The sequence below is a fragment of the Suricata suricatta genome, chromosome 8 (genome assembly GCF_006229205.1).
Source record: "Suricata suricatta isolate VVHF042 chromosome 8, meerkat_22Aug2017_6uvM2_HiC, whole genome shotgun sequence".
NCBI lineage: Eukaryota > Metazoa > Chordata > Mammalia > Carnivora > Herpestidae > Suricata > Suricata suricatta.
In genome coordinates this window covers 111,887,657-111,911,088 of record NC_043707.1, presented here as the reverse complement: position 1 = coordinate 111,911,088, position 23,432 = coordinate 111,887,657, and the positions used below count along the sequence as shown (strand labels likewise).

Sequence of the window (23,432 nt, the reverse complement as noted above, 5' to 3'; positions counted from 1 at the left end):
GGGTCTAGCCTTGCTTGGAGGCAGGGGAATGGCTAAGATAAACTTGGAGGTCCCTAGTTATACAAGGCTGACGGGACTATAATGGCGTGTGGGAGTCAACCTCCAAGATGGCCTCCGATTATCTCCACTTCCTGGAGTTGACAGCCCTGTATAGGTCCCTCCCACACTGTATCAGGTTGGTCTGGGTGATCCATAACCCGTGGTAGAAGTGATGATATGTCACTTCTGAGGCTGGGTCTTAAAAGATGGTCTTTTAAAGTAAGTTAGCCTTGTTCTCTCCTGGTTTACTCCCGGGGAAACCATAGCTATATCACAAGGACACTTGGGCAACCCCGTGGTGAGAACTAAGCTACCTGCCTACAGCCATGTGAGCGAGCCACCGTGGAAGGAGACCCTCCAGCCCTCGTCAAGTTGTCAGGTGACTTCAGCCCCAGCCAACAGCATGACTACAATCTCCTGAGACACTCTAAGCAAGAACCACCCAGCTAAGCTGCTCCTAGATTCTGGTCCCAAAGATGCCATGAGATAATAAATATTTGTGGCTTTGATCTGCTAAGTTAATTGGAATAATTTGTTACAAAGCAATAAATAACTAATGTGCCATAAGACTCCCATGCCTTTGGTTTTGTACCCAGATGGGTTATCCTTTGGTGAACTTTTTAGGAGGGATATTCAAAATATTTTACAATCAGTTTAGAAATGACATTGGCTACAAACAACTGGCCCAGTCCTAACGGCCCTGAATTTGACTGTTCAATTAAAGACACATGTATTGATACCCACTTAGGGCTGGAGGACCCCAAAATGAAGTGGGAGGTTCTCCTTTGGGCTATGGGAGAAAGAACCATGGGCCTAAATAGGATGCAAGGGAGAAAGTGATCTATCCCTTATGATATCCTGGGTTTTGAGAGAGCCTTAGTTGAGGAAGTTGTATTTGAGATAAGTGTTGACAGGGTCTCAGCAGAGGGGAAGTCGAGGGGCAGCAGAAATGAGAGTGGTGGACCAAATGGTGTAGAGGCATCGGCCCCCTGTCAGGCAGGCTGTGGAGGGGGCTGAGGTGCAGGAGGGAAGAAATGTGAAGGCTGAGGCTAGAGTCTGAGTCATGCCCTTCCTCCTCCATGTCACACCCTCTCTTATCTCTTCTCCCACGACTCCACCCCACCCTCCCTTGTTCGTTCTTTGAGTCCATTGAGCCAAGAGCACAGTTGGGAGAAGCTTGCCTCCTGACGGGTTCAGGCTGCAGAATCTCCCCTCAGAGAGGCACTGGTACCCATGGATGGAACGACCTCAGGCCTGCTCACGACATGAAATGCCACTGGCATTTCTTGAGAGGACCAGTGAGTGAATACAATTGTGAGGAAGGAAAAGAAGACAATAGAGATTTATTTTAAAAGTCTTCTATTTATTTGAATGGCTTTTAAGAGGCAGAAGCTCATGTTGTAAAATTTAGGTATAGGACAAGCATGAGGAAAGAGGGAAGGAACTACATTGACACGCACACAACACCTGCATCACGTGACTGGGTAAATGCTGTGAGCCTGTGAGCCAGACAGAGCGGAGGAGGGGGGGCGGCTGATGGCAGACCAAGGAGGGGCAGAGCTGAAAGTGTATGAGCTGTCCCACCCCCTCCTCAGACAAGGGGACTCACATAGATAACGAAGCGCATGCTCCCACCATTTAAGGAGGCACTTAGGAGATTTACCATAAAAAACCACCCAAGGAGGTTATGTTGTAAGGAAGACCAGGGCAGCCCATGTTGGCAAAAGATATAAATAGACCTATAAAGATATAAATAGGGCTTCAGTCAGGTAGATACAAGCACACTATGTATAAGGCTTCACTTTAAATCTTGTTCTATACTTGGGGGGAGGTGGGGTGCTGAGATGCTTTTAAGCAGAAACCAGAAGCTAAAGATATACATGCTAATAAAGAACTTGATATGCACACCTTTTAAAACACACAGGGATGAACTAGGTTATCTCTGAGGTCTCTTGAAGATCCTAAACTCTGGGAGCCTGACTGAAATACCCCTACATGCTCAGTTAGCCGGTTCTGAAGAACCCAGTTCACTGGGCCTGGGCCAGAGGGGGCAGACAGGAGACTCCAGGGCTGGCGTGAGCCTGCAAGATGTGTTTTGTTTGGCCTGTGCAATGCTTTCCAAATTCAAGAGTGCTGCCAACATTTAAAAGTCCAGATTTTTAGCTTCTCTTGAAAAATGGGGTGGGACTATCTGGCAACAGCAGTACACATTCCCATGTGGCACAGCGTGTCAGACAGCAGCGTGTGCACGCTCCATTTCACTAAAGACCCTGCCTCTCTTCTCTCATTTAGGTTTCCTGCCCAGCCCGCGGAGGCCCTGTGACCAGGCCCAGGAATCCAGTCTGTGGTGACCTCATGATTTTCTACTTGGTGGTAGCTACAAGCTTGGCCTTGAGGTCTTTCTTTCCCCTGATTTCCACAGCAGACCCATCTTCACAGTGGACCCATGAAGGCATTTTCACCTACAAGCCAGGAGTATGGGCGGCAGTACCCAAGTCTGCAGAACTTCCGTTTGTCTTACAGGGGCCTCTAATCCTACGAAGATGAATAACTGAAGACTTGCCCCCCATACATCACTTTCATCACTTCAATCCCAAAGGCTTGGGGAGACACTTCCTGATCAAGGCCAAGGGTTAGTCATCTCTGGACCAGACTAGAACACCCAAGCAGAGAAAAGAATCCCAGACTAGAGAGCAGGCTGGGCCAGGGAAGCAGGGAAGAAGGTAGCTTTTCTGGCCATGACCATGAGATGACCAGGACAGCCGTGTGAGGTTGGCAGGTTTTGCAGCTGTTTAGAAAGCTCCACTCATGTCATAGTGTGAATGACACCATCTGTATTTGTGCAGTATACAATCTGCCCAACTGCACATGTTGACCCTGGGACTATTAGGGGGAGAAGAGAAACAAGTAGAACCGGTGAGGCAAATGTGGTCAAAAGGGGTGTCCTAGCAGATTCTACCACTCTCTTCCCACGGCTGCAGGGTGTAGGGCTGGGAGGCAAAGGGTTAGGATCCAAGACTCTGTTGGCCAGAGTCTGGAAGCTGGAAAGAAAGATAAGTGGCCCCCATGCTGCACATGCGCAAATGCCCGTGAGATGATGAGAACGGCCAGAAACAGTCCCAGGAAACAGGGCTGGCATGACTATGGGGGGCCAGCATCCTTAGTTAACAGAGATAACCATCCTGTCCACTGTACACACACACACACACACACACACACACACACACACACACACACACACACAGTTGTCAGCCAAGATATCTGATTCATTACACACCCACACAAACATACATGCATCCAGTTTTTAGCCTGTGGCACACACTCAGATGAATGTGTCCATACACACAATCACAGTGGTTACTGGTAAGAGCAATCAGCTTGTCACACAGGAAATGTTGAGTCCATTCCTGCAGGAGTCTAGCACAGCACCAAGTAACACAGTGAAAATCAACCAGTGAATAAAACCACCAGCTCTGGCCTGCAGCGGAGTGCTGGCCTGTAGTGCCATCTACTGGCCGGAGGGGGTGTTGTACTTTGCCTCAAAATGGTGAAACCCAGTAGTCTCCCAAGCACCGGGTCCAGGAAAGCTGCCAGCCCCAGGATGCCATCCCCCTTCTTCTTTGTGTTCTGCCCAAGTGAGGTGAGACCCCAGCGTCCTGAGTTGTGCCACGACATCAGAGAACGAACATTCAGGGCCTTGCATGCCCTCTGGAAAACAATGCCCAACACCAACAGGGATGTCAAAATCGGGTTTCATCTTGTGTGCCAACTCCAGCTCCCTGGTAGGGGACTCCTGGAAGGCTGGGTTGCGAAGGCTTCTGATTCCAAGTCTGGGCTTATGGGAGAAGGGTATCACGATGGAACAGTGACATCTAAAGGTGGGACCAGTTCCATACATGCTGTTCTTGCAGCGGATCCTACAACCGAGGTCAATTCCTAAACCTGCAGGGCCCTGGATTTCTCATGATCCACAAGTTCACGGTGAGGGTAGGTGTGTGTGTGGCTCACACCCACATGGCACAAGAGGATTGCTGTGCTGACTTTCGCTGAAGTTTTCTCTCTCGCTTGATCAGTAACGTCGTGCCAGCTAAAGCCCTGGTTGAAACCTTCTTCGCGAGGAACTTGTTCTTACTTCCACAGAAGGCATATGGGTGACAGATCTGAGTGTTGAAGCCAACACTGGGCGCTTCACTTTATCCAAAACTAGTATTTAGCAAAACCCATCCATTCACCAGCACTTGTCACTTCCCAAGAGGTCGCTTGAGGGCAATGGCACACTTAAAACAATGCCATGTTGGGCAGGTGCTGGACAGCCATCTGGGCTCAGCCCTAGCCAGGGGTCCCGCCCCCTGGTCCTCGCCCATCAATTTAGGAGGGCACGCTCAAGTTGAATTTACATGTCAACAACACTTCAAATCACAACAGGCCATGGGAGACTTGAAAATAGTCAGAACTTGAAATCTAAAATCCTCAAATGCCAAGGGTCTGTTGTGTTCAGCATCAAGGTACTTAGCTGGGGCCTGCAATTTTCTGCAACCCTAATCATGCCCACTGATGGGCATGGAGCCCACACATGCTGCCCCTTTTGGCAGTGAAACCAGCATCTGCTTAGGTGGAGGTGAACTAGTTTCTCCCACTAAGGGGCAGACTGGGGATGTCTGCCTTAGCCCAGGGTCAGATAAATATTTCCAGCTCCTTGGTCTCTGTTGAAACGAGTCAACTCTGCTGTTGTGTGCAAAACCAACCGTAGACACTTGTGAACCAACAGGCATGGCTATGTTCCAATAAGAGTTTTTTTTTTTTTACAAGAATAAATGGTGAATTAGGTTGGCCCATAGTTTGCCAAACCTTGAATTAGCCCGATACGAGGGTCTTCATGCTGGGTTCCTGGGAACTGGGGGTGGGGGGATGTCTGGAGTGCTTCGAGAGTTCTACAAATGTTTGGCTCTAATTTAAATTCCTCTTAGCTATTTAGGAAACTACACCAAACATGTACCCACTCCCATGTATCATAGCATTTTAATATGAGGGAGGTCAGCATGTTGACTGTTGGGCAGGCTCCTTAGTCATGAAGCTTCTCCGGTCACCTCTATGCTGTCTGGGCTGGACGGCAGAATGGCTAAGGACCTGGGTCCTAACAGACAGTGAGGCCCAGTGAGTCCCAGTGAGGCCACTTACTAGCTGTGTGACTTTGAGCAAGTTACTCTCTCTAAATAGAGTGGACGATGGCCACGTGCCGGCGCAGCCTCCTGCACACCCCTTTGACTGGACTGTGGAAGATGTAGTGGTCACAGTGGAGGGACCAGGGCAGCTGAGGCCATGGAGGGGTGCTAGGAGGCTCAGGCCAGTGCTATCTACCAACTGTTATATCTTAATCAGTAGTTGGTGTACGGGTGCACACCAGTTACACCAGTTGAATATCATTGTAATGCCGGATCCACCTTGGGTTGGGACTTCTTGCTGGTTTTGATTTTTTTCTGGCATTTTCTGCTGCATCCCCCCCCATTCTGATTGGGCACTCAGGAAAAGGAGGGAGTAGTTCTGGGTGATCCTAGCAGTCCAGTGCATAGTCACAGGGCTTCTGTTTTTCTGTTAAGTGGCAGTTTCCCGTGGGTCTGGGACTTAGGTTGGCAAGCATTTCCAAGGAAGAGCTCTGCAGGACTTGTCAGGGAGCGGTACTTTTGGCCACAGGGGTCCAAGATTTCAGGAGCAGTGGCCCCTCTGCCCTAGTGCTGCAGTTCAGGGGAGGGCTTTGATGCTCAGCTGTCAGTTTAATTTGCCCGGTGAGACAATCAACAATGCTCCTTGCCCTGGGGCTCCTCCTCGCCACTTGAAACAATCAGACGGTGTGTCTGGCTGCTGCCTGGCCTGCCCCCAAGATTCTGGCCTTTTACTCTAGCCACTGGAGGCTGCTTTCCAGGCCTGAGATGCTCATTTATGGTTTTAATAATAGAATTGGACCCTCGTGTCGCTCACTGCCCAGGGCTGTCTGTGTCTATTACTGGTGGCTCCAGTGGTGGCCACAGCTTTTACTGCACCTTATCGTTCTGCTTCCAGCATCATATTTTTCTGCTTCCTGAGAGACCTAGAAGAATCAGAGCTGTTTATCGCTAGGTCCTGGAGGCAGTGCCTTTTGGTTTCCAGAATCCCTGGGGTTTATCTTAATTAGACGCCATCTGGTACCTAATATACGTGTCTGCCCTGGTCACACAGCCTGATACTGTTCCACGAACCTCAGCTGTGCCCAACTTTGCAGGCTGCTTATGGCTGTGGTTGGCTCTGTGAGCCCTAGAGGCTCATTCAAGGGGGCGATTCTGCTTGGGGGAGGACAGAGGGCCCTTTGTGGTCCAGCCAAGGTCAAAGATGACTCCCTCTCTCACTTTCTTTCCTGCAGGCTGTTCTTAGGTCTTGCTATCTCTGGCCAGGCTTGGAGCAGAGGGAGGAGCTCAAAAACCAGGCCCTCTGCCCTGCCCTTCTTGTGATAAGGCAGTCATGGGGGGGGGGGGTGCAGGGGTTCCGCCCCAGGCACTTAGCATGATCTAGACCTACCCCCCACCCCCCATCCCCTGCTCCCCTGCAGCCTTCAACACAGAGTGAAAACCAGACCCAGCACTTCTCTTCTGGCCCCAACTGTTGCACATTTTGAGAACCACCTCTGTCTTCTTACTTTTTACTCCATCCTGGATTATCTTTCTGCAACTATTACCCCACGTGGCCCTCCCCCACTCCTTTTCCCACCTTCATAAGACGTCCAGCTTTCCTGCACACCCCTCCAGGCTCCTGTCCCTATGATGGTGTCTCCTTAGGCTTTCTTCACAATGTGCTTGCTCACAGCTGGGATTCTTCTGGGAGCTAGGCAATCAGTGGCTCACACAGACAGCTGTTCACCCTTTCTGGGTCTTCCTGAGCGAGCAGCTCTCAGTGTCCCCACCCTCCCTTCATAGAGAGAGCCAGGTTCGTCAGCAAAGGAGGAGGCTGACTCATCAAGGAGTGAGAGTTCTCCCCTAAAAGTGGTGACAAAAGGGCTGCAGAGGCTCCTGCAACGGTAGAGGATCCACCAGTGTGCTGCAGGGAGTGGGGAGGTCACTGTATCCTGGAGTCCCTTGCACAGCGTCCCAGGGACAGAGAGCTCAGTACTTCCACTTGCAATCCCATACCTGGAGAATCTTCCTAGTGCACACGTCAGCTCTTTCCTAACTGGTCACTGTCTCAGACCAGACCTTCCCACATCACCCGGGGGGAGGTGGGGGAGGCTTCCATCCCGAGCAGGCAGGACTACCTCCCACTTTAGCCCCTGAGCAATCTGCCTCTGCATTTGGGTCCACAACAGTGAACCCCAAGCCCCACCTCTTCCCCCACTGGTGGAGCTGCTTGGCAGGACAGCAGGATGTGACCACTGAGGGACTGAGGGCTGAGCTGAGGGGGTTGGCAGTCAGGAACAACGGAAATTTGGCTGAAAGCAAAAGCAAAGGGAGCGTGGAGCAGGCTGCCACTACAGCTCTCCCCAGGGGAGAGCTTGCAGTGCCCCCTGCTGGTGGAAGGAGAGTTTGTGTGCAGGCTCAATGGGCTTCTCTCTCCTTCCACAAACCCTGCCCCCCTCGGCGGATCCCTGGTGGATGACTCCGAGTAGAGGGTCCCAGGGGGCAGACGGGTCATCTTGTCCAGTGGTTTCCAAATGCGTGGAATTAGAGGTAGGGTTGCTGCAGACAATTGTGCATTTTGCCTGTCTGACAAAGGCCTCTGGCCTGAGGAGCCAGTGGGGGCTGAAAAACAGGCTACATGCTGCCGAGCAAGCCAACTACCCCCATGTGGGTCTGGGCCAGCCCAGAGGAAATTCATTCTAGAGACAGCGCTCTTCTCTAACTGCACAAAGATACCATACGGACTAGCAGCAGCCCTGGGACAGGGCGATCTTATTAAATCAAGCTTCTTGAGCTAAAGGAGACTTAGAAAACCACCTGCAAAATGGGGGAACTGAGAGCCGTGGAAGGGAGGGACTTACCAAAGCCAGACAGCTGAGGCCAGGACACGGAGCCTAGAAGCCACATGCCTTCTCTCTCAAAGCCATGCTGCTTGCGTCGCACTGAGCTGGTTTTCACCCCAGGCCCCTTCCCTTCTGACCTGGCTCCTCTGACCAGGCCCCTCCCTGGCCCCTCTGACCTGCCACCCTCGTCCCCTCAACTTTCTCTGCAGCCCAGCTACTCCGCAGTCTTCCTCTCCTCAGCCAGAATCATGGCACAGTGTTTGCCCGGAAGGGGGGCTGGTGAGAAGGCCAGCTCAGTCTGCACCACTCCCCGCAAGGCCCTCGCTCACGGTGAGGGGAGCCATCGTGCAGAAAGAGTGGTGAGGAACTAGAAGGGTTTGCTGGATGACATGATGAAGTGTGACAGGGAGCTGTGCCTGGAGCCGGCAGCGTGGCTACTGTGTGGACGGGCTCTGCTTCACCGGGGCAGCCTGCTGGCGGGTCTGTGCCACCCCGTAAGGCACATGGGCGGCCACTGTGCCCATCTCCTGAGCCCCGGCCACATGGAACATCTGGTCATCAAAGAAGATATGTGGGCGGATCTTCTCCAGGAGGGGGCCCTTGGGCGCTCCCGCAAGGAACAGGGCCTCGTCCGTTTCCAGGCCCCAGCTGCGCAGGGTCTTGAGAGCCCGGGCCCCGGAACTGGCTGCGCTGCGGGCCGTCACCAAGTAGGTGCGGATTGGACACTCCAGCCGCAGGCCCTTGGAATAGAACTTCTTCTGCAGCCTACCCAGCGCCTCTAGAAAGCCCTTCAAGGGGCCCTACAAGAAGACAAGGGAACACCGTGAGCTCATCTGTCTCCCAAACATTTGCCTCCCTTCCCCGCACCCCCCCCCCTCCCCCGCCAAGCAGGGCTCCTCCCTAAAACACTAGTGTCTTGTTGTTTGGGACCGGAAAGTTTCTTGAGATCCCTAAATCTCCCGGTTCTGCTGTGCCTGCTAAGGCCACTGTATGCACCAGTGGCACTGAAGGTCCCTATATGGGTCTGGTCTCCACACCACTGCGACTGGGGACATCTGTGTCAGAACAACCATACACAAGTAACTGTTACTCCGTATGTCCATCCACCTGCCCACCAGGGACACGGGGGTCTGTCCTGCAGCTCTGTAAGTGCAGGAGGGGAGGATATTCAAAATGTTCATAACTGTGGCATGGGCACCCTCATGTCAGAATGGACTCCAGCCACAAAGAACTGGGACAGACAGACCAACGTGTACCTGCTCAATATCGACCCTACCCAGTGGACACAGGTGGCTCAGGGTGTCGAGTTCCGGCCCCATAGGGTCAGCGAAATGATTTACTCTCTACTGTGCCTAGAACAGCAAGAGCTTAATGAGGATGTGTGACTAAAGAACCATATGCTGATGCAGAGGAAAATCACAACAGCAGCTGGAGATAAGGGCAGGTGGGCTTCTAATCTTGGAGACCCCTCACTGGACTGGGTGAGCCAGTGAGACAGGGGTCGCTGGCAAGCAGGGGTCTCCTGGGCCTCTGCCTACCACTTAGTGGTAAACCTGTCCTGCGCTATATTCCCAGGGATTCCAGAGGGACCCCACAAGAATGCAAGTCGGATGAACATGCAGGGGCCACAACTCCAGAAAGCCTGCTGAGCTCTTGGAGAAAGAGGTTCTGGGATTATTGAGTAGCCAGATTTGTGTTAAAAGCACAAATAAAAGCTCCCAGGAGGTCTGTGAATCCCAAAACCTTTAACCCCACGGGATTTTCACCAGGTTCCAAGGCATACTCTTGGGGAGACTTCAAGCAGTATGAGGGGCCCTGAGCCTCCTGGCTGAGGGATGGATGGCAGGAGATAGGAGGGCTGGTGTGGCCCAAAGCAGGGTGGCTGCTCCAGAACCCACCCTTGGCTGGGGGGTCTCCTGCCCCCTGAGGAGCCATCCAGCTCTTCCTTTTCTCCAGTGAGGTAAACAAGGGCTGCCTGAGGACCTGGAAGACTACTCAGAGGGGTGAGGGAATCTCAGAGCGGGGACAAGGGCCCCAGAGAAAAGATGGCGGCTCTGGAGAGAGAGTGATGCCTTCGGAGAGGAGAGGGAAGCTTCACGAGGGCAGGGGAGCTTAGAAAGAGAATGGGGGCTTCAAAAGGGGTTATGGGACTGCACTGAGGTGGGCTGGGGTCTGTTGAAGGGGTAGAAGCTCATTAAGGGGAGACAGGGGTCAGAGAAGAGGAATCAGGGCTGAAGGCCTGGTGAGGGGACCCGGCTGGATTCTGGGCTGAGCTTGGGGTTTAGTTCTGGGCTTAAAGTTCCAGCCAAGGGCAAGTTCTGGAGACCTGCCTTGTCCCTCTCAAAGGTTCTGGGGAGTGTGTGGAGCACCTGAGCCAAAGGTTTGTTCTCGTGGGCCTTCTCGTGTTCGAAGAACCTGTCCAGCCCGTGGGCCTTGACGATGCGCTCTGACTCATCGGAGAAGAGCACAGCATCCCCATCGAAGGCCACGCGCAGCTGACTCTGGGACACGGCCACGTCCCTGCTGGGGCTGAAGATGGTGGCGGCTGCAATCCCTGGGCAGAGAGAGGCGAGTGTTGTCTACTTTCCTCTGGGTGATAGGGGCCCCTGACACCTGCCTCAGCTGTCTGGAGCCAAGAGATGGCTCTCTCGGGCTATCCTTGCCCCACTGGCCTCACCCAAGACTCAGAGCAAGGCTAATGAGGGCTCATTTTCAGAACATTTAAAAACTGGCCAATAAGAACAGACAGTGGCTTTTGCTCTGAGAAGGGCTTTGAGGACCCTGGCCCATATCAGGGTTTCCCTTTAGTTGCTACTTTGTGGGAAAGTCTGGGGAGGCCCCAGGAAACAGGGGTCATTCAGAGGACTCAGGGAAGCAGCTGTTTACCAGTCAGTATGGAGAACTTTCAATTCTCTAATTTCTAGTAAGGTCATGCTGGTATGGACCAGCTGAATGTCAGTCCTGACCGGAAGGATGGTCCCCCACCCCAGGCCACTGCTGGCTTCTGGGAGCTCCTTACAGGCATCTGGTGTTGACCTACTAGGGGCTGGGAAGGAGCCCCAACCCGGGGTTGGCCTCAGCTCCTCTCTACTGTTGATTCCGGCGAGTCTCTCTCCTTCTCTGGACCAAGGTACAGTTAAGGGTGTTTGGGCTCTGTCTGGAGCTGAGATCCCAGGCCGAAGCCCATGGGCACCCCCAGCTCACTGCCACAGTGACCACCAGGTATGCCCCACTCGGGCTTCCTTAAGGCAACATGGATGACCCTCAAGGGCAGTCCCAATGCCATCTGATTGTGTACATAGACTCTCTGCAAGCCTGGGCTTCTCCAGGGGTCAGGAATGCCTGTGGGAACCCTGGTCCCAGACCAGAGCTGCACTGGACAGCAGACAGCCAGTGCTAGGAGGCTGGAGGCCTGGGGCTCTGTTCTCTAGTTGCTGTCTCTCCAAAGGCTGCTTCAGCCCTGCTCTTGGGAATCTAGGCTCATAGAGGCTGGGCTAAGGCAGAGCTCCGGGAGGAAAGAACAGTGCCAGGCTCCCTTCAGCAGCCTGAAGATGCTCTATGTAGGACCAGGATCTGGGCATCAGGCCAGATACCTTATCAGCACCCTCAACACTGGAGCCAAGATGAACCAGGACCACCTGACTCTGGGCAGGGCCTCCCTCCTGACCATCCCCTGCTTGCTAGCATGCGCTCAAATTACAGACATATAGAGACACAGAGGCCAGGGCCAAGACCCCAACCAGAGGGTGTGACATCTGCCTAGAGAAATCCCTTCTGGTTTCTGGTTGAAGAAAGCCTCTTGGAGCCCAAAGCAACTCAGAAGAATGAGGCATCAGTGAGAAAGTGGCCAGGCTTCTAGGCAGGAGACAATAAAAGAAGACAAAAGTGGATATATTGTTGGTTGATGGAGACACCCACCGGTAGTACTCAGCCTGAGGAGGAGTCTTAGACAGGGGGACAGTCCTCCCTCCTCTGTGGGCCTGTTTTCTTCCACAAGCAATAGGGATATGCACCCTGTCATGAGGACCAAGACCATGGAGGCCACCCAAAACTGCTACTTTGAGAGGGACACATGGAGGGAAATTCTCTTTGTTAGTACTTGCCACTGGGTCTCCTAACTTCACCTCACCACCGGCCAGGTCAGCTACTGGAATGCCAGCCACTTCCCAGACCCCAGTGCTCAGGATGTTCTAGACACTGACCTTCTTCCCACTGGCCCTGAGAGGGGCGGAGGCTGCTCATGGTCACAGAGGACTCAGAATTACCGAGCTGGAGGATTCTTAGAAGGGAGTTGCTTTCTGGGAGGTAAAGAGGGTTTCCATGGAAAGGGAAGGCTGGGTGATGCTGATGGGAAAAAGCATCCTTACCACGGTAGGGCAGGAGTTGGGAGAGTGGAATAGATGGGCAATTCGTGGAATGGGTGGAGCCTTATTCTCAGAGTTTACAGGCCAGGTTATAGAAATTAAGGAAGGTACTCCCTTTCCAGTTACCATGGTAACCCTTAGCAGCTGCTCAAAGCTTTAGGACCAGGCCCCACACCCCTGGAACCTCTCTGCTAGCCTCCCTCATATCTTCCCCTTGCCAGTTTGACTCACCTTCATCAATGGCTTCCTGTACTTTTTCTGCATCAGCCGACAGGTAGAGGTTGGTGTGATAGGCCTTGAGGTAGCAGATGGGGCTATTCCCACCTGTCATGCAGAACCGCTCAATGAACAGGTCTGGGGAGGAGGTAGAGAATACCCAGGTGATGCCTGAGTCAACCCTTAGGGCCTCAGAGTGGTCCCTTGGTGTTCAGTGGGTGCCATATTGGTTCTGGCTGGTGGTGGGGCAGCAGATAGGTTCTCTGAGTGATTTTAGGTCACCATTCCCTGCTCTGAGCCCTTCCATCCTTCATTCATAAAACATGGATGGGCCACCAGGAGTGACTCCCTGGCTCAGGGTAATATCTTTTTGTCAGGCAATCACAGTACTACAAAAGGTGGGTCCCCAGCCAAGCCTGGCCCTCCTGGCCATAGCTGATTGGATAGGAGCAGACACCTGACCCAAGCTGGGCCAATCAGATCCTCCTGAAGCCTGGGCTGATGGTGACCTCCTGCCCCTGTGTGCAGAGTCTGTACTGGCATTCCAGTAAAAGATCTGGTGGTTGGTTAAAAGGCTGTAGCCTCTTAACCCACTGAGCTACTACATCACTACCTCAGCTCCTGGGTGAGACAATCCACAATGGAAGGGCTAATGCCTTGTGCAAAAGGGGCCCTTAAGGGCCCTGCTGAGTACTGTGGATGGTGTCTCCTGATTACTGGGTGCCTATGTCCTAGGGTACTTAAATATTTTGAATATCATTGTTCCTGGGGATTTGAAGTTAGGATTTTAAAAACACCACCGAAGTTCTGTTGGTTGCTTAAAACAAGAACTCGTAAACTTATAAATTTGGGCCATATTTAGGAAAAGCAGAGAAACTGAGCTTGGGAAGAGAGATGTGGGAGAGAGGGGATGGAAACAGACTTGCCGAGAGAAGCATAAATAAGGCCCAGAGAGAAAAATCTCCAGAGAGACTTCCAGTACTTGGATTCAGTCTATTGTGGGTGAAATTTTACTTCCTGCGCTGTGGTTCTAAGAGACACCCCTTTAACCAAATAAGAAATTGTCATACCTTCTTTAGCTTAAGCTAACTCAGGAGGATCTATTACTTCCAATCCAGAGTTTGGACTAAGACACAAAGTCCCTTCACTCTGACAACTGCACCTAGTTCTCCTAGCAGCCTGGTGAGGCCTGTGAGCCCCATTGCAGACAGAGAAACTGAGGCATGGAGACAGCAAAGGCCCTGCCCAATGCATAGGCAGGGGGGCCTGTACAATGGTGTCCCGGAGCCAGCTTGTACTGGCTTGCAAGAGCCTAATGCTAAACAGTCAGGGATTCTTTTGAGCCAGTTAGATTGTTCAACTGTTGACAATTTAAAATCAGCCATGGTGGGGGATATTTATAACCTAAGACGGCAATGCTACAATCAGCGTTTTTGTTTGTCTGTTTTGTTTTCTTAAAGAGCCAGCTTTCCAGCATACCCTGGGCCCAGATTCCTATTGGTATCAGCTCCCTCCTACAGAAGTGACCCTATCCACAAGCATCCACTAAGGGCGTCCCATGGCCAAGCCCCTGATGCTCACCATAGTGGTTGATACTGTTGATGAGGCGGACTCCCACTTGAGCGTGGTTGTTGGTCACGAGGACGATGTCAAAGATGTCCTCACTATCGGGGTACAGTTCCCGCAGCCGCTTGTTCACAGCCTCCAGAGCCTGGATGGGAGAGGGGACCCCCTTTCTCAGATCCTTGGGGACTGGTATCTGGAGTTGGTAGCCAGGGTTGAGGAGGAGGAAGATGAGCTGGGATCTAATGGGTGGGGGGAGTGGGAAAGGGGTGGTCAGGGACTGGCCAGGGGTGAGATCAGTGGGCGTGGACTGTCTCATCCTAACCTCAGCCATCGTGCTGGTTGATGGCTGCATAGGGGCGCCTCGCTAAAAGGGTGAGTGGAGGCTGAAATCCAGTCCGGTTCCACTCACCAAGCTAGTTACCTGGAGTGGGGCCGCTGTATTAGTGCAGAGGATGGGGAGGCTTCCTCTTCCCACAATGGCTCTGTCCCTTGGCCACGCCAAGGGTCCTGCGGGCTGGCCTCTGCCCTTTCCTTACTCAAACATCTAGGAGTGCTTTTTCTGATCCCACAAAGGCACTGCATGGCACCCACCTTCACAAAGGGGAAGGCCGGCCCGGGGCTGAAGGGCTCGTTCTCGTGTTCCAGCTGGTAGCGCACGTACTCCTCCACGCCCTGCTCCGTGTAGATGCGCTGCTCCTCATCCATGCGGAACAAGGCTCGGGAGGACACAGCGATGGTGACAGCGTTCTGAGGCTTGGGCTGTGCAGGTGCAGGAGGAGGGCTGTTACACTCCCTGAGGCAGGTCGCACGTGCCAGCTTCTCTGGGCACTAGGGACAGGGAGAAGACCCAGGCCCGGTGTCTGCCCTAAGAAGGCTCAGCCTTAGGCAGGGGCAGACCTGAGTCAGGAACTGAGAGAGACGGTGGCTGCCTACAAAGGGGCATGATCTGGCGGGAGGGATATGCCCTTCGGCAGTCTGCAATCTAGTCAGCCGTCTGGACACAACAGAAAAATGAATACAGTGTATGTAGCCAGAGTATGTCTGATGCTCAAGATGGTCCCCAGATGGCTTCCATTACAAGATGAGAGCTATATGCCCATTAGGAGGAAATGGTGCCCCAAAACAGGTATATAAGAAAGTGTATCTCTATCCCAGACCTTTCTGTTGAGTTCCAGACTTATACATCTGACTGCCCCAGTTGACTAACAGACTTTCAAACTCAAAATGCCCAAAGCTGAATTCCCACCACCCCCTGCAGTTCCAAACTTGATCCCCCACCCCTTCCTCATCTCCATGCTCAGCACCACCATGAACTCAACACTAAGGCCAGAGCCCAGATGTCAACCTCAAGTCCTCCATGTTCCTTAATTCCCCTCCCCCATCGATCAATCCATCAATCAGTCAATCACCAAAACCTGTCAAGTGTATAGAATCCATCTACCTTTTTGTGCCTTCTCTGCCAAAGTTCAGTCGATCACCATCTCCCACTCCAGATCACCCATATTGTTGTCAGGGGATGTTTTTCAAGTTCACATCTGATGATGCCCCTCCTCCTTTCAGTGGTGCCCACTGTTCTCAAATTCTATTCCATAGCCTCGAGTATGGAGTAGGAAGCCCTTTGAGACAGACCCCCACCTCTCTCCAATGTCACCTTCCTGTTATCCCAATGTTTCATCTGACCTTTCTCATGTCTGAGCACACCTTTCTGTCTGTCTCTGAGCCTTTGCACATGATGTCCCCTTTGCCTGATCTGCTCTTTCCTTGACTCCATCTAACTTCTTTTTTAATATTTATTTATTTTTGAGAGAGAGAGAGAGAAAGAGAAAACATGAGAGCGGGGCGGGGGGAGGGGAACAGAGAGAGAGAGAGAGACACAGAATCCAAAGCAGGCTCCGGGCACCAAGCTGTCAGCACAGAACCTGCACAAACCCATGTGATGAGGACCTGAGCCAAAGTTGAATGCTTAACAGACCGAACCACCCTGCTGCCCCTCCATCTAGCTAATTTCTACCCAAACGTCAGGTCTCAAATTACATGTCACCTGCAGGAAGCTATCCCTCACGTCTAGTCCCGGGCTTGCTATGTCTCCCATAGATTTCCTTTTTTAGTTAAATTTAGTGCAGCCCTTATTTAACCATTTGTAAACATTTTTAGACAGATCTGGGGAGGAAGCAGGAACCATGCTTAAGTTCTGAGGGAGCAAGAACCAGGACTATTTTGTTTACTTATTGTATCTATAGTGCATAAAACTGTGCCTAGCACATAGCAGGTGCTCAATAAATTCGTAATGCCTCTGAGCTCTTAAGTAATCTGTTTCAACAAGAAACAGTATTTGCCATGACAAACTTAATACGAACTGGTAACTCCAGAGCAGTACCCTGATCTGTTCAGATAGCTTGACATACAGTAGGTGCTCAGAGAGTACTTTTTTGGTTGACACAAATTTTACAAACATTTGCTGGTCCTTTGTGCCAGGTCCCTGGGTTCTGCCTGGGAGTGTCCCTGGTAGTGACTTGGCTCCTGCCCTCAGAGTCATGGGCTGGTAGGGAGGAAAGGCAGGTAAACAGAGGCACAAAAGGGGTTAGAATGAGTAATAGAATACAGGTGAAAGCAAAGTCTTGATGAAAGGGGTTCACAGTAGGCTGTCATAGGAGAGGAGGCATTTGCATGGAGCCCGGAAGGAGGAGTTGGGTGGGGGAAGGCATGAGGAGGTGGGCATGTGCACAGAACATTCACAAAAGTGAGCAGAGACCAGGGCAGGGGTGGGTGGAGAGGAGCCCAGAAGAGTGAACAGGGGCTAGAAGACCTCTGTCAGGACCTAGGAGGGCCTCAGAGCTCCTTCGCCACCTGCAGTGGGGTGGGGAGAGGGCGCACCCCACACACAGCAGCTGGACCCTTCATAATCCATGGGGAAGATTCGAATGTGGGTGCTTGTTGCAAAGGAAACAACCAACAAAACTTTTAGGCAACCAACGGAATAGGAAAAGACATTTGCAAATGACATATCGGATAAAAGGCTGGTATCCAAAATCTACGAGGATCTCACCAAATTCCACACCCGAAAAACACATAATCCAGTGAAGAAATGGGCAGAAGACATGAACAGACACTTCTCCAAAGAAGCTATCCAGAGGGCCAACCGACACATGTAACAATGCTCAACGTCACTCATCATCAGGGAAATACAAATCAAAACCACACTGAGATACCACCTCACGCCAGTCAGAGTGGCTATAACGAACACATCTGAAGACTACATTTGCTGGTGAAGATGTGGAGGAACAGGCCCCCTCGTACACTGTTGATAGGAAGAAACCTGGTGCAGCCGCTCTGGAAAACAGTGTGGAGGTTCCTCAAAAAATTAATAATAAAACTCCCCTATGACCCACCAATAGCACTGCTAGGGATTTACCGAAGGGATACAGGACTGCTGGTGCAGAGGGGCACATGTACCCCAATGTTCATAGAATGTGGGTGCTTGCCTGTGGGAGCACAGCACCAAGAGTCCCAACACATCCATGTGACCTGAGCATTCCTGGAACTGTGATTCCCGCTTTATAGAGGAGGAAACAGAGGCAAGGTGGAGGTTAACACTCCTAAATGGACCTGAGATTCAGGCCTGCTGCTGCTAGCTCCGAGGGCCACATACTCAACCCCACTGCTTTCCCTGGAGTCAAGTCTGAGGCCCATCAGTTGATGACACTGAGTGATTACCATGTGACAGGCATGACCCCTGCTCCCATGGAGCTTATGATCTACCCTCAAGGCAGAGATCTGTGTCACCCTTTAGAACAGCATTGTCCAGCAGAACTTTTCGGAGATAATAGACATGTTCGGTGCTATCTGTATGCATATGTGTGGCTACTGAGCAACTTGATATGTGACTAGTGAGACTGAGGAACTGGATTTTTAGTTGCACTGGGCTTTAATCAATTTAATTTTAAGTGGCTATGAATGGCTAGTGGCTAATGGAGCTTTAAACCTCAAAGTAGTAACAGAAGACCAAAGAGTTCCCCAAGCTCATGCGGTAAACCTCGGTTTGCATTTGACTTTTACCGCAACCAAGATGGCGTCCGTGGCCAGCAGGGCCAGGGAAAGGCAGTGGTAGGACAGGTGCCTCTTCTCTGGGGCTCAACCCAAGTGCCTCTCCCAGTTGCCAAGCACCCCTGTTTGTGTGATCACGGGTTGGGTACCCCCCAATCCCCTTGGCAATTGTGAGCTTTCGAGGAAAAAAGGTAAAGTTAAAAGACAGAAAAGAAAGGGGTGATAGAGGCCTGGTCAGGGATGGTAAGTGTGGGAGAGGGGCAGGAGGAGACCACCCTCATAAACCCAGGAAGGCTGCTGGCCTTCAGGATGGGGGCTGGGCTTGCTCCACCCACTGGGCTTACTGCCCCCAGGGACAGGCTCATCACCCCTTCAAGGACAGAGAGCCAGCTGCCCTCCCAGCCCCTTCAGGCAGGTTCCCAAGTCAGCCGCTCCAGCCCAGGCAGCCAGCCAAGGTCTCACTCCTCACTTAGTGTCCCACAATCCTTGCCAGAGTACTGCATTCTGGGTCTCCTCTGGCTGAGCTATTCAGACCCCATCCCATCCCACTTCTGGTTGTCATGGAAAAACATCCCAGTTGCCTTTCTTCTTTTATAAATGGGGAAGTAGACTCAGAGAGGGGCAGAGTATTACACTAGGTCACACAGCAAAGTCAAGGTAGAGCCAAGAATGTAAGATCCCAAATCTCTGGCCTCTAACTTGGTCTCTGTCTACAGAGCAGCACCACTCCCATAAGCCCCTCCTTGATTGCTCTCAGATGACCCCGACCCCTTCCATTTCAGCCACATCCTAGGGACCCGTGCGCATACAGGCTTCCCCTTACAGACTTGAGAGAAATGATAAAGGAACACCATGCCCCAAGACTGAGGCAGGGCTCTCTTTCTCCTCAGAATGGAGGTCCCCAGGGCAGGACCCTTCTGCCAGTTCCGTCTGCTCTGACACTGTACTAGTGGGATGGGTGGTTAGGGCCCAGAGGGCCTGAACTGCTGTGAGAGATACAGAGACAGTGGCCTCTCCAGGCTCCAGGCAGAGCCGAAGGGACAGGTGAAGGGCTGGCGAGAGCTGGTGGGAAGCCAAGCACTGGGAGAGGCCCCCGGACCTGCTTGCAGAGGGAGGCCACCCCTTCCTGTGTTGTCAGGCAGACCTGGGAACAGTTCCTCCAGAACGCAGAAAGGAAGTCCAGATTCCAGACTGGGAATTGGGTCAGAGAGACCCTTCTCCCAGACCAGGGACTCAGCCTGAGAACCCTGGGCTCCAGGGAGCCACAGTCCTGCCAGTTCTCTCTGCCTTCCACTGGCGCTGGGGGCAGTGCAGGGGACCATGGAGGAGAGGCGGCCCTGCCCAGCCTGCCTGAGGAGCTCTCATTTAGACTGACAGGATTCTGCCTGTTGGGCCCAAGAGAGGAACATAGCCAAATGCTGTTATTTCTAAAAAGTCATACCAGGAAAAGAGCTGCTGAAGGAGAGAGCGACAAGCTGGGTCTGGACTGAGGAGTCCTCTGACCCCATGAGGTGAGGGGCTCCTATGGGCTTTCAGGGCTTAACTATTTCACTCAAGCTCCTGAGAATGCGAATATGCTCTAATGGGTCCCAGGAGGCCTAAAGCCCCCCAGATAGCCTGTGGGAGAAGGGGCTGCTACAGGAAGGAGTGGGGGCTGGGAGGCTGCCAGGTCCTGGCTTCCCAGAGGACCATGAGGCGTCAGGGGTCATGACTGACAATTGGACCTGAACTCCCTGGTCCCATGGAGGAGATACATTGGTGAGCTCCGCACACCACCCCAGTCCCAGTCTCCATCCCCTGGGCCATGGCCATGACATTAGTCGAGCTTCCTCCTCAGGCAGACACCAGCCTCCTCACTGGTCCACCTGCTGCCTGACTCACCATCTCCCATCCATCCCCCACGCAGCCCCAGAACGATCTTGCTAAAATGAAATGGGACCAAGTTAATCCCCTGCTGAAAAATCCTGCAACAGCACCCTAATGGTTTTCATACTTTTTGAAAAGAACATTAACCTTTTATTTCAATGAACTCCTGGGCAGAACCCCAATATGTAAATCAGATATTACTATCATTTATTAATATACATTTATTTTACTAATTTACTATTTGATTCAAATGTATTACATGTACATGATATATTATAATAGGTGGTAAATTTGAAATTGGGGGTTAGGCTGCCAGTGCAGACTTAAACTTCATCATCTAGTTAATTTGCTTCTGTTTGTTGGATTTTGAAAAGTATTTAGAAAGTCCTGAGTCACACCAATAAATGGTTGCAAATGGTAAAAAAAAAAAAAAAAAAGTATTGTTTTAAACTACAAGCCGCAAGATACTCAGGGACCATAATTGCCAGCAATTTCAAGATAATCTTCTATAAAGGAGTTCACAGGGGAGGACTTATTCTGAGTTTTGCTTTTAAAAAAGTCAATCTGTAGCACTGTAGCATAAATTAATATGCTGGGTGTATCCAAGGTGCTAAGATGTCCACATAACACAGTTGAGTGAATTGAGCTTTATTACACATTTTTAATCGTTTAAAAAGTAGTTGGAAGAAAAATGAAAATAAATTTGATCCACATATGTGCAGAACCCTAGAAACATGGGGCCCCAGTGGAAACTAGTTTTAAAATCCCTAAGCAATGAAGACCCAGGCTCCTTAACATGGCACTCAAGGCCCTATGTGAGTCTCTGGCATTGCTCTGATAGATCTCCAAAGATCCTGCATTCTCACACTCTAAGGCGTCCCCAAGCCTTTTGCCCATCCTGTTTCCCTGTCTGCCTGGGATATGCTGCCTACTCAGGCTTTAACTTGATCTCAGACGCCACCTCTAGAAGCCCTCCTTGGTGGGGAGTCACTTGCTCCCCTACGCTCCCATGGCACCATGGAGGGTCTTTCATTTGAGCACTCACTATGTCCGGGGTCTCCCTCGGTGCACTGTGAGCTCCTGAGGCAGAGACTCAACCCAGTTCATGTCTCAGTCTCCACTGCTGAGCAGGGAGGGCCTAGAGGTGCTGCAGGGACTGACTGCTGACAGGGTGGGCCTCCTGGGGGAGGGTCTTTGGAGGGAAGCAGCAGGCTGGTGCTGTTTGGAGGATGCCTGTGGGCAACTTCTGTCAGTCCCCTTCCCAAGCTGTGAGATCTGGGTAGCAGGGATGAGCAAGGCCAAGGCGAATCTGTCAGATGGGGAAAGGAGCTCTCTCCTCTGTGTGAGTATCAGAGGGCTGAGACCACCGCGGGGGTCACGGGAATGTTCATGACCACTGCGATGGGAGCAGAGCCCAGAGCTGTGCGGCGGAGTCCAGCGTCGGGAGCCCTGAACACAGAGCAAAGATCCCAGTGCAGCTTAGGACGCGGGCAGCGCAGCACCCGGAGCCCAGGGCGCAGGCGCTCGGGGCCGGAGACTAATGCCCAGAAGGCAGGGACCTGAGCGCACAGCAAGGAGCCGGGTTTCCAGTGTCAGGTTACCCGAACCCGGGGCGCTTCAGTAGGCGCCGCTGACCCGTTTTGCCAACATGTGTGCTGTCCGCGCGCCCCTGGCTGCCGGCTCTCGGAGGAGCTGGGCCCTGATGACAGCATGGGGGAGGGGGTCCTGGCGTGGAACCCGAGCCCCGGTTAAAAAAACAACAACAACAACACGGGCGCAGAGCTCCCAAAATAAACGTGAGCCGGCGCCAGTGGCCCGGCGCATTCTGGTGCTGAGGGGCTGCCTCCCCTCCCGCAGGGCCTCCCCGGGTCCCTCTCTAGAGGGCTTACGACCCTCCCCTGGTGACCCTTCTGCAGCCCTCCTCCGTCCCCAGGCCCTGATGTTACCGATTTGGGTTTCTTCTTGGGGGCGAGGTTGTCGTAGAAAGTCTTGGTTTCCTCCCATCGCGGGGCCGCCGCGGTCTCTGCCCCTGGCTTGGGCTCGCGGGGCTCCCGGGGCTCCGCGGGGTCCATGATCCGGCTGCGACCCTGCGAACGGGAGCAGGCGGCGGCGGCGGCGCGTCCCGGGCGTGAGAAGCCGGCGGGCCGCGGCGGGGAGTGTGCGCGCTTCTAGCCCGCTAGCAGGGGGTGGGGCGGGAGGGGTGCTAAATTAGCCCTCCTCTCTCTCCTCGTGCTGCTCTTTGCTGGATGTGTGCTGGGTGGTAGCTGAGTCCAGAAATGAATGGTGGGGAGAGGGGGCACTAGGGAGGGATTGGCCTCTCGGGCTCCCTGGAGGAGGGGCCCTGAAGCTGGACTCGCGGGCTGCTGCGGATTCCGGATTTCGAAGATCGTGTTTTTCTCTGGTGCTCAAGGGCACCGAGAGAGGAGAGGCCTGACAACTTTTTTTCCCAGGATGGTGATCCCCAAAGGAGAAAATGAAAAGCTAGCCCCCTCTCCCCCGCCAAAAGCTAAACCGCCACTTTCCCCCTGGTGCCAGGACCTGGGGATCCGATTGGCCTCCCCTTCTCCCAAACCCTAGTCCATTCCGCGGAGGCAGAGGGGGTGGTAGTGGATGGACAGCTCCGTCCATGAGCAGGTCTCTGCTACTACCGGCACACAATAGAGTGCCCAACTCAATAGCTATTTCCCACTAAGGCGAAAGGGCCTTTAAAGTCCTTGGTGAGACAGGTCCCTCAGCCTGGTGGGGGGCCCAGACCCGGGAGACACCCAGAGACTCTGAACCCAAGTTTTTGCTGACCCCTTGAGGGCCAGCAGACTGTGCGTGCTCACAGATTCCACGTGTAGAGACTGGGGTGGGTTGTCACAGGTTGTGAAGTGACTGAATAGAGGGAGGGTAGAAAAGGAGCTTGGAAACCGGACTATTTGGACCGCCACCCTGGAGTTCCAGGCCACTGTCTCCCCTTGGTGCAGAGCCTGGGGTGCAGCCACTAATGCCACCTATCCCTAGGCACAGGTCAGGAAGCAGACAAGGGGCATCTCTGTGTGAACCTAGAAGTCTGCACAGGTGTATGGGAGCAGAAGGAGAACATATTGGCTTGGCCTGGATGGCACTGGCTGGAAGGGGGGCACAAAATGGAGGCATATGCCCAGCCTCTAGCAGGTCCTGGGGGCAACCAACCAAAGCCTGTGTGGGAAGAGGGGGGAAGTAATAAAAGCTTTTAGGATTGGGGTAAGTACTTTAGACTTGCCCTTCTCCAGATTTGAGACTGTTTCCATGAATGGCCCCAAACTCTCTCCAGTCGACAGAGAGACCTGGCTGAGCCTTAGCAAGCTGCAGCTATTGCAACATACAGC

The 23,432-nt window shown here is 52.7% G+C and overlaps 1 protein-coding gene across 2 annotated transcripts; it reads right to left on the bottom strand.

The window, feature by feature from the left end:
- Nucleotides 1-1,381: 1,381 nt before the first annotated feature.
- On the bottom strand, nt 1,382-22,213 carry NT5C1A (5'-nucleotidase, cytosolic IA). Of its 2 annotated transcripts, none has more exons than XM_029949432.1 (6): nt 22,026-22,213; nt 14,761-14,997; nt 14,185-14,314; nt 12,619-12,741; nt 10,393-10,577; nt 1,382-8,823 (listed from the first exon to the last, which is right to left on the bottom strand). In XM_029949432.1, exons 1-6 carry the CDS (start codon nt 22,149-22,151, stop codon nt 8,458-8,460), a joined length of 1,167 nt encoding a protein of 388 aa, XP_029805292.1. In that variant the 5' UTR covers nt 22,152-22,213; the 3' UTR covers nt 1,382-8,457. The 2 variants fall into 2 exon arrangements, with proteins under 2 accessions (XP_029805292.1, XP_029805294.1); XM_029949434.1 differs by having other exon boundaries at nt 14,761-14,928.
- Between the last annotated feature and the right edge of the window lie 1,219 nt (nt 22,214-23,432).

What these genes read in the sequence shown, in the direction of transcription:
- NT5C1A (XM_029949432.1), bottom strand. Translation starts at nt 22,151, where the DNA reads ATGGACCCCGCGGAGCCCCGGGAGCCCCGCGAGCCCAAGCCAGGGGCA. An exon ending in CCAAGAAGAAACCCAAATCG is followed by an intron (nt 14,998 to 22,025) that starts GTAACATCAGGG and finishes CCCTGTCCCTAG; the next exon opens with TGCCCAGAGAAGCTGGCACG. An exon ending in CGGCCTTCCCCTTTGTGAAG is followed by an intron (nt 14,315 to 14,760) that starts GTGGGTGCCATG and finishes TCTCCCATCCAG; the next exon opens with GCTCTGGAGGCTGTGAACAA.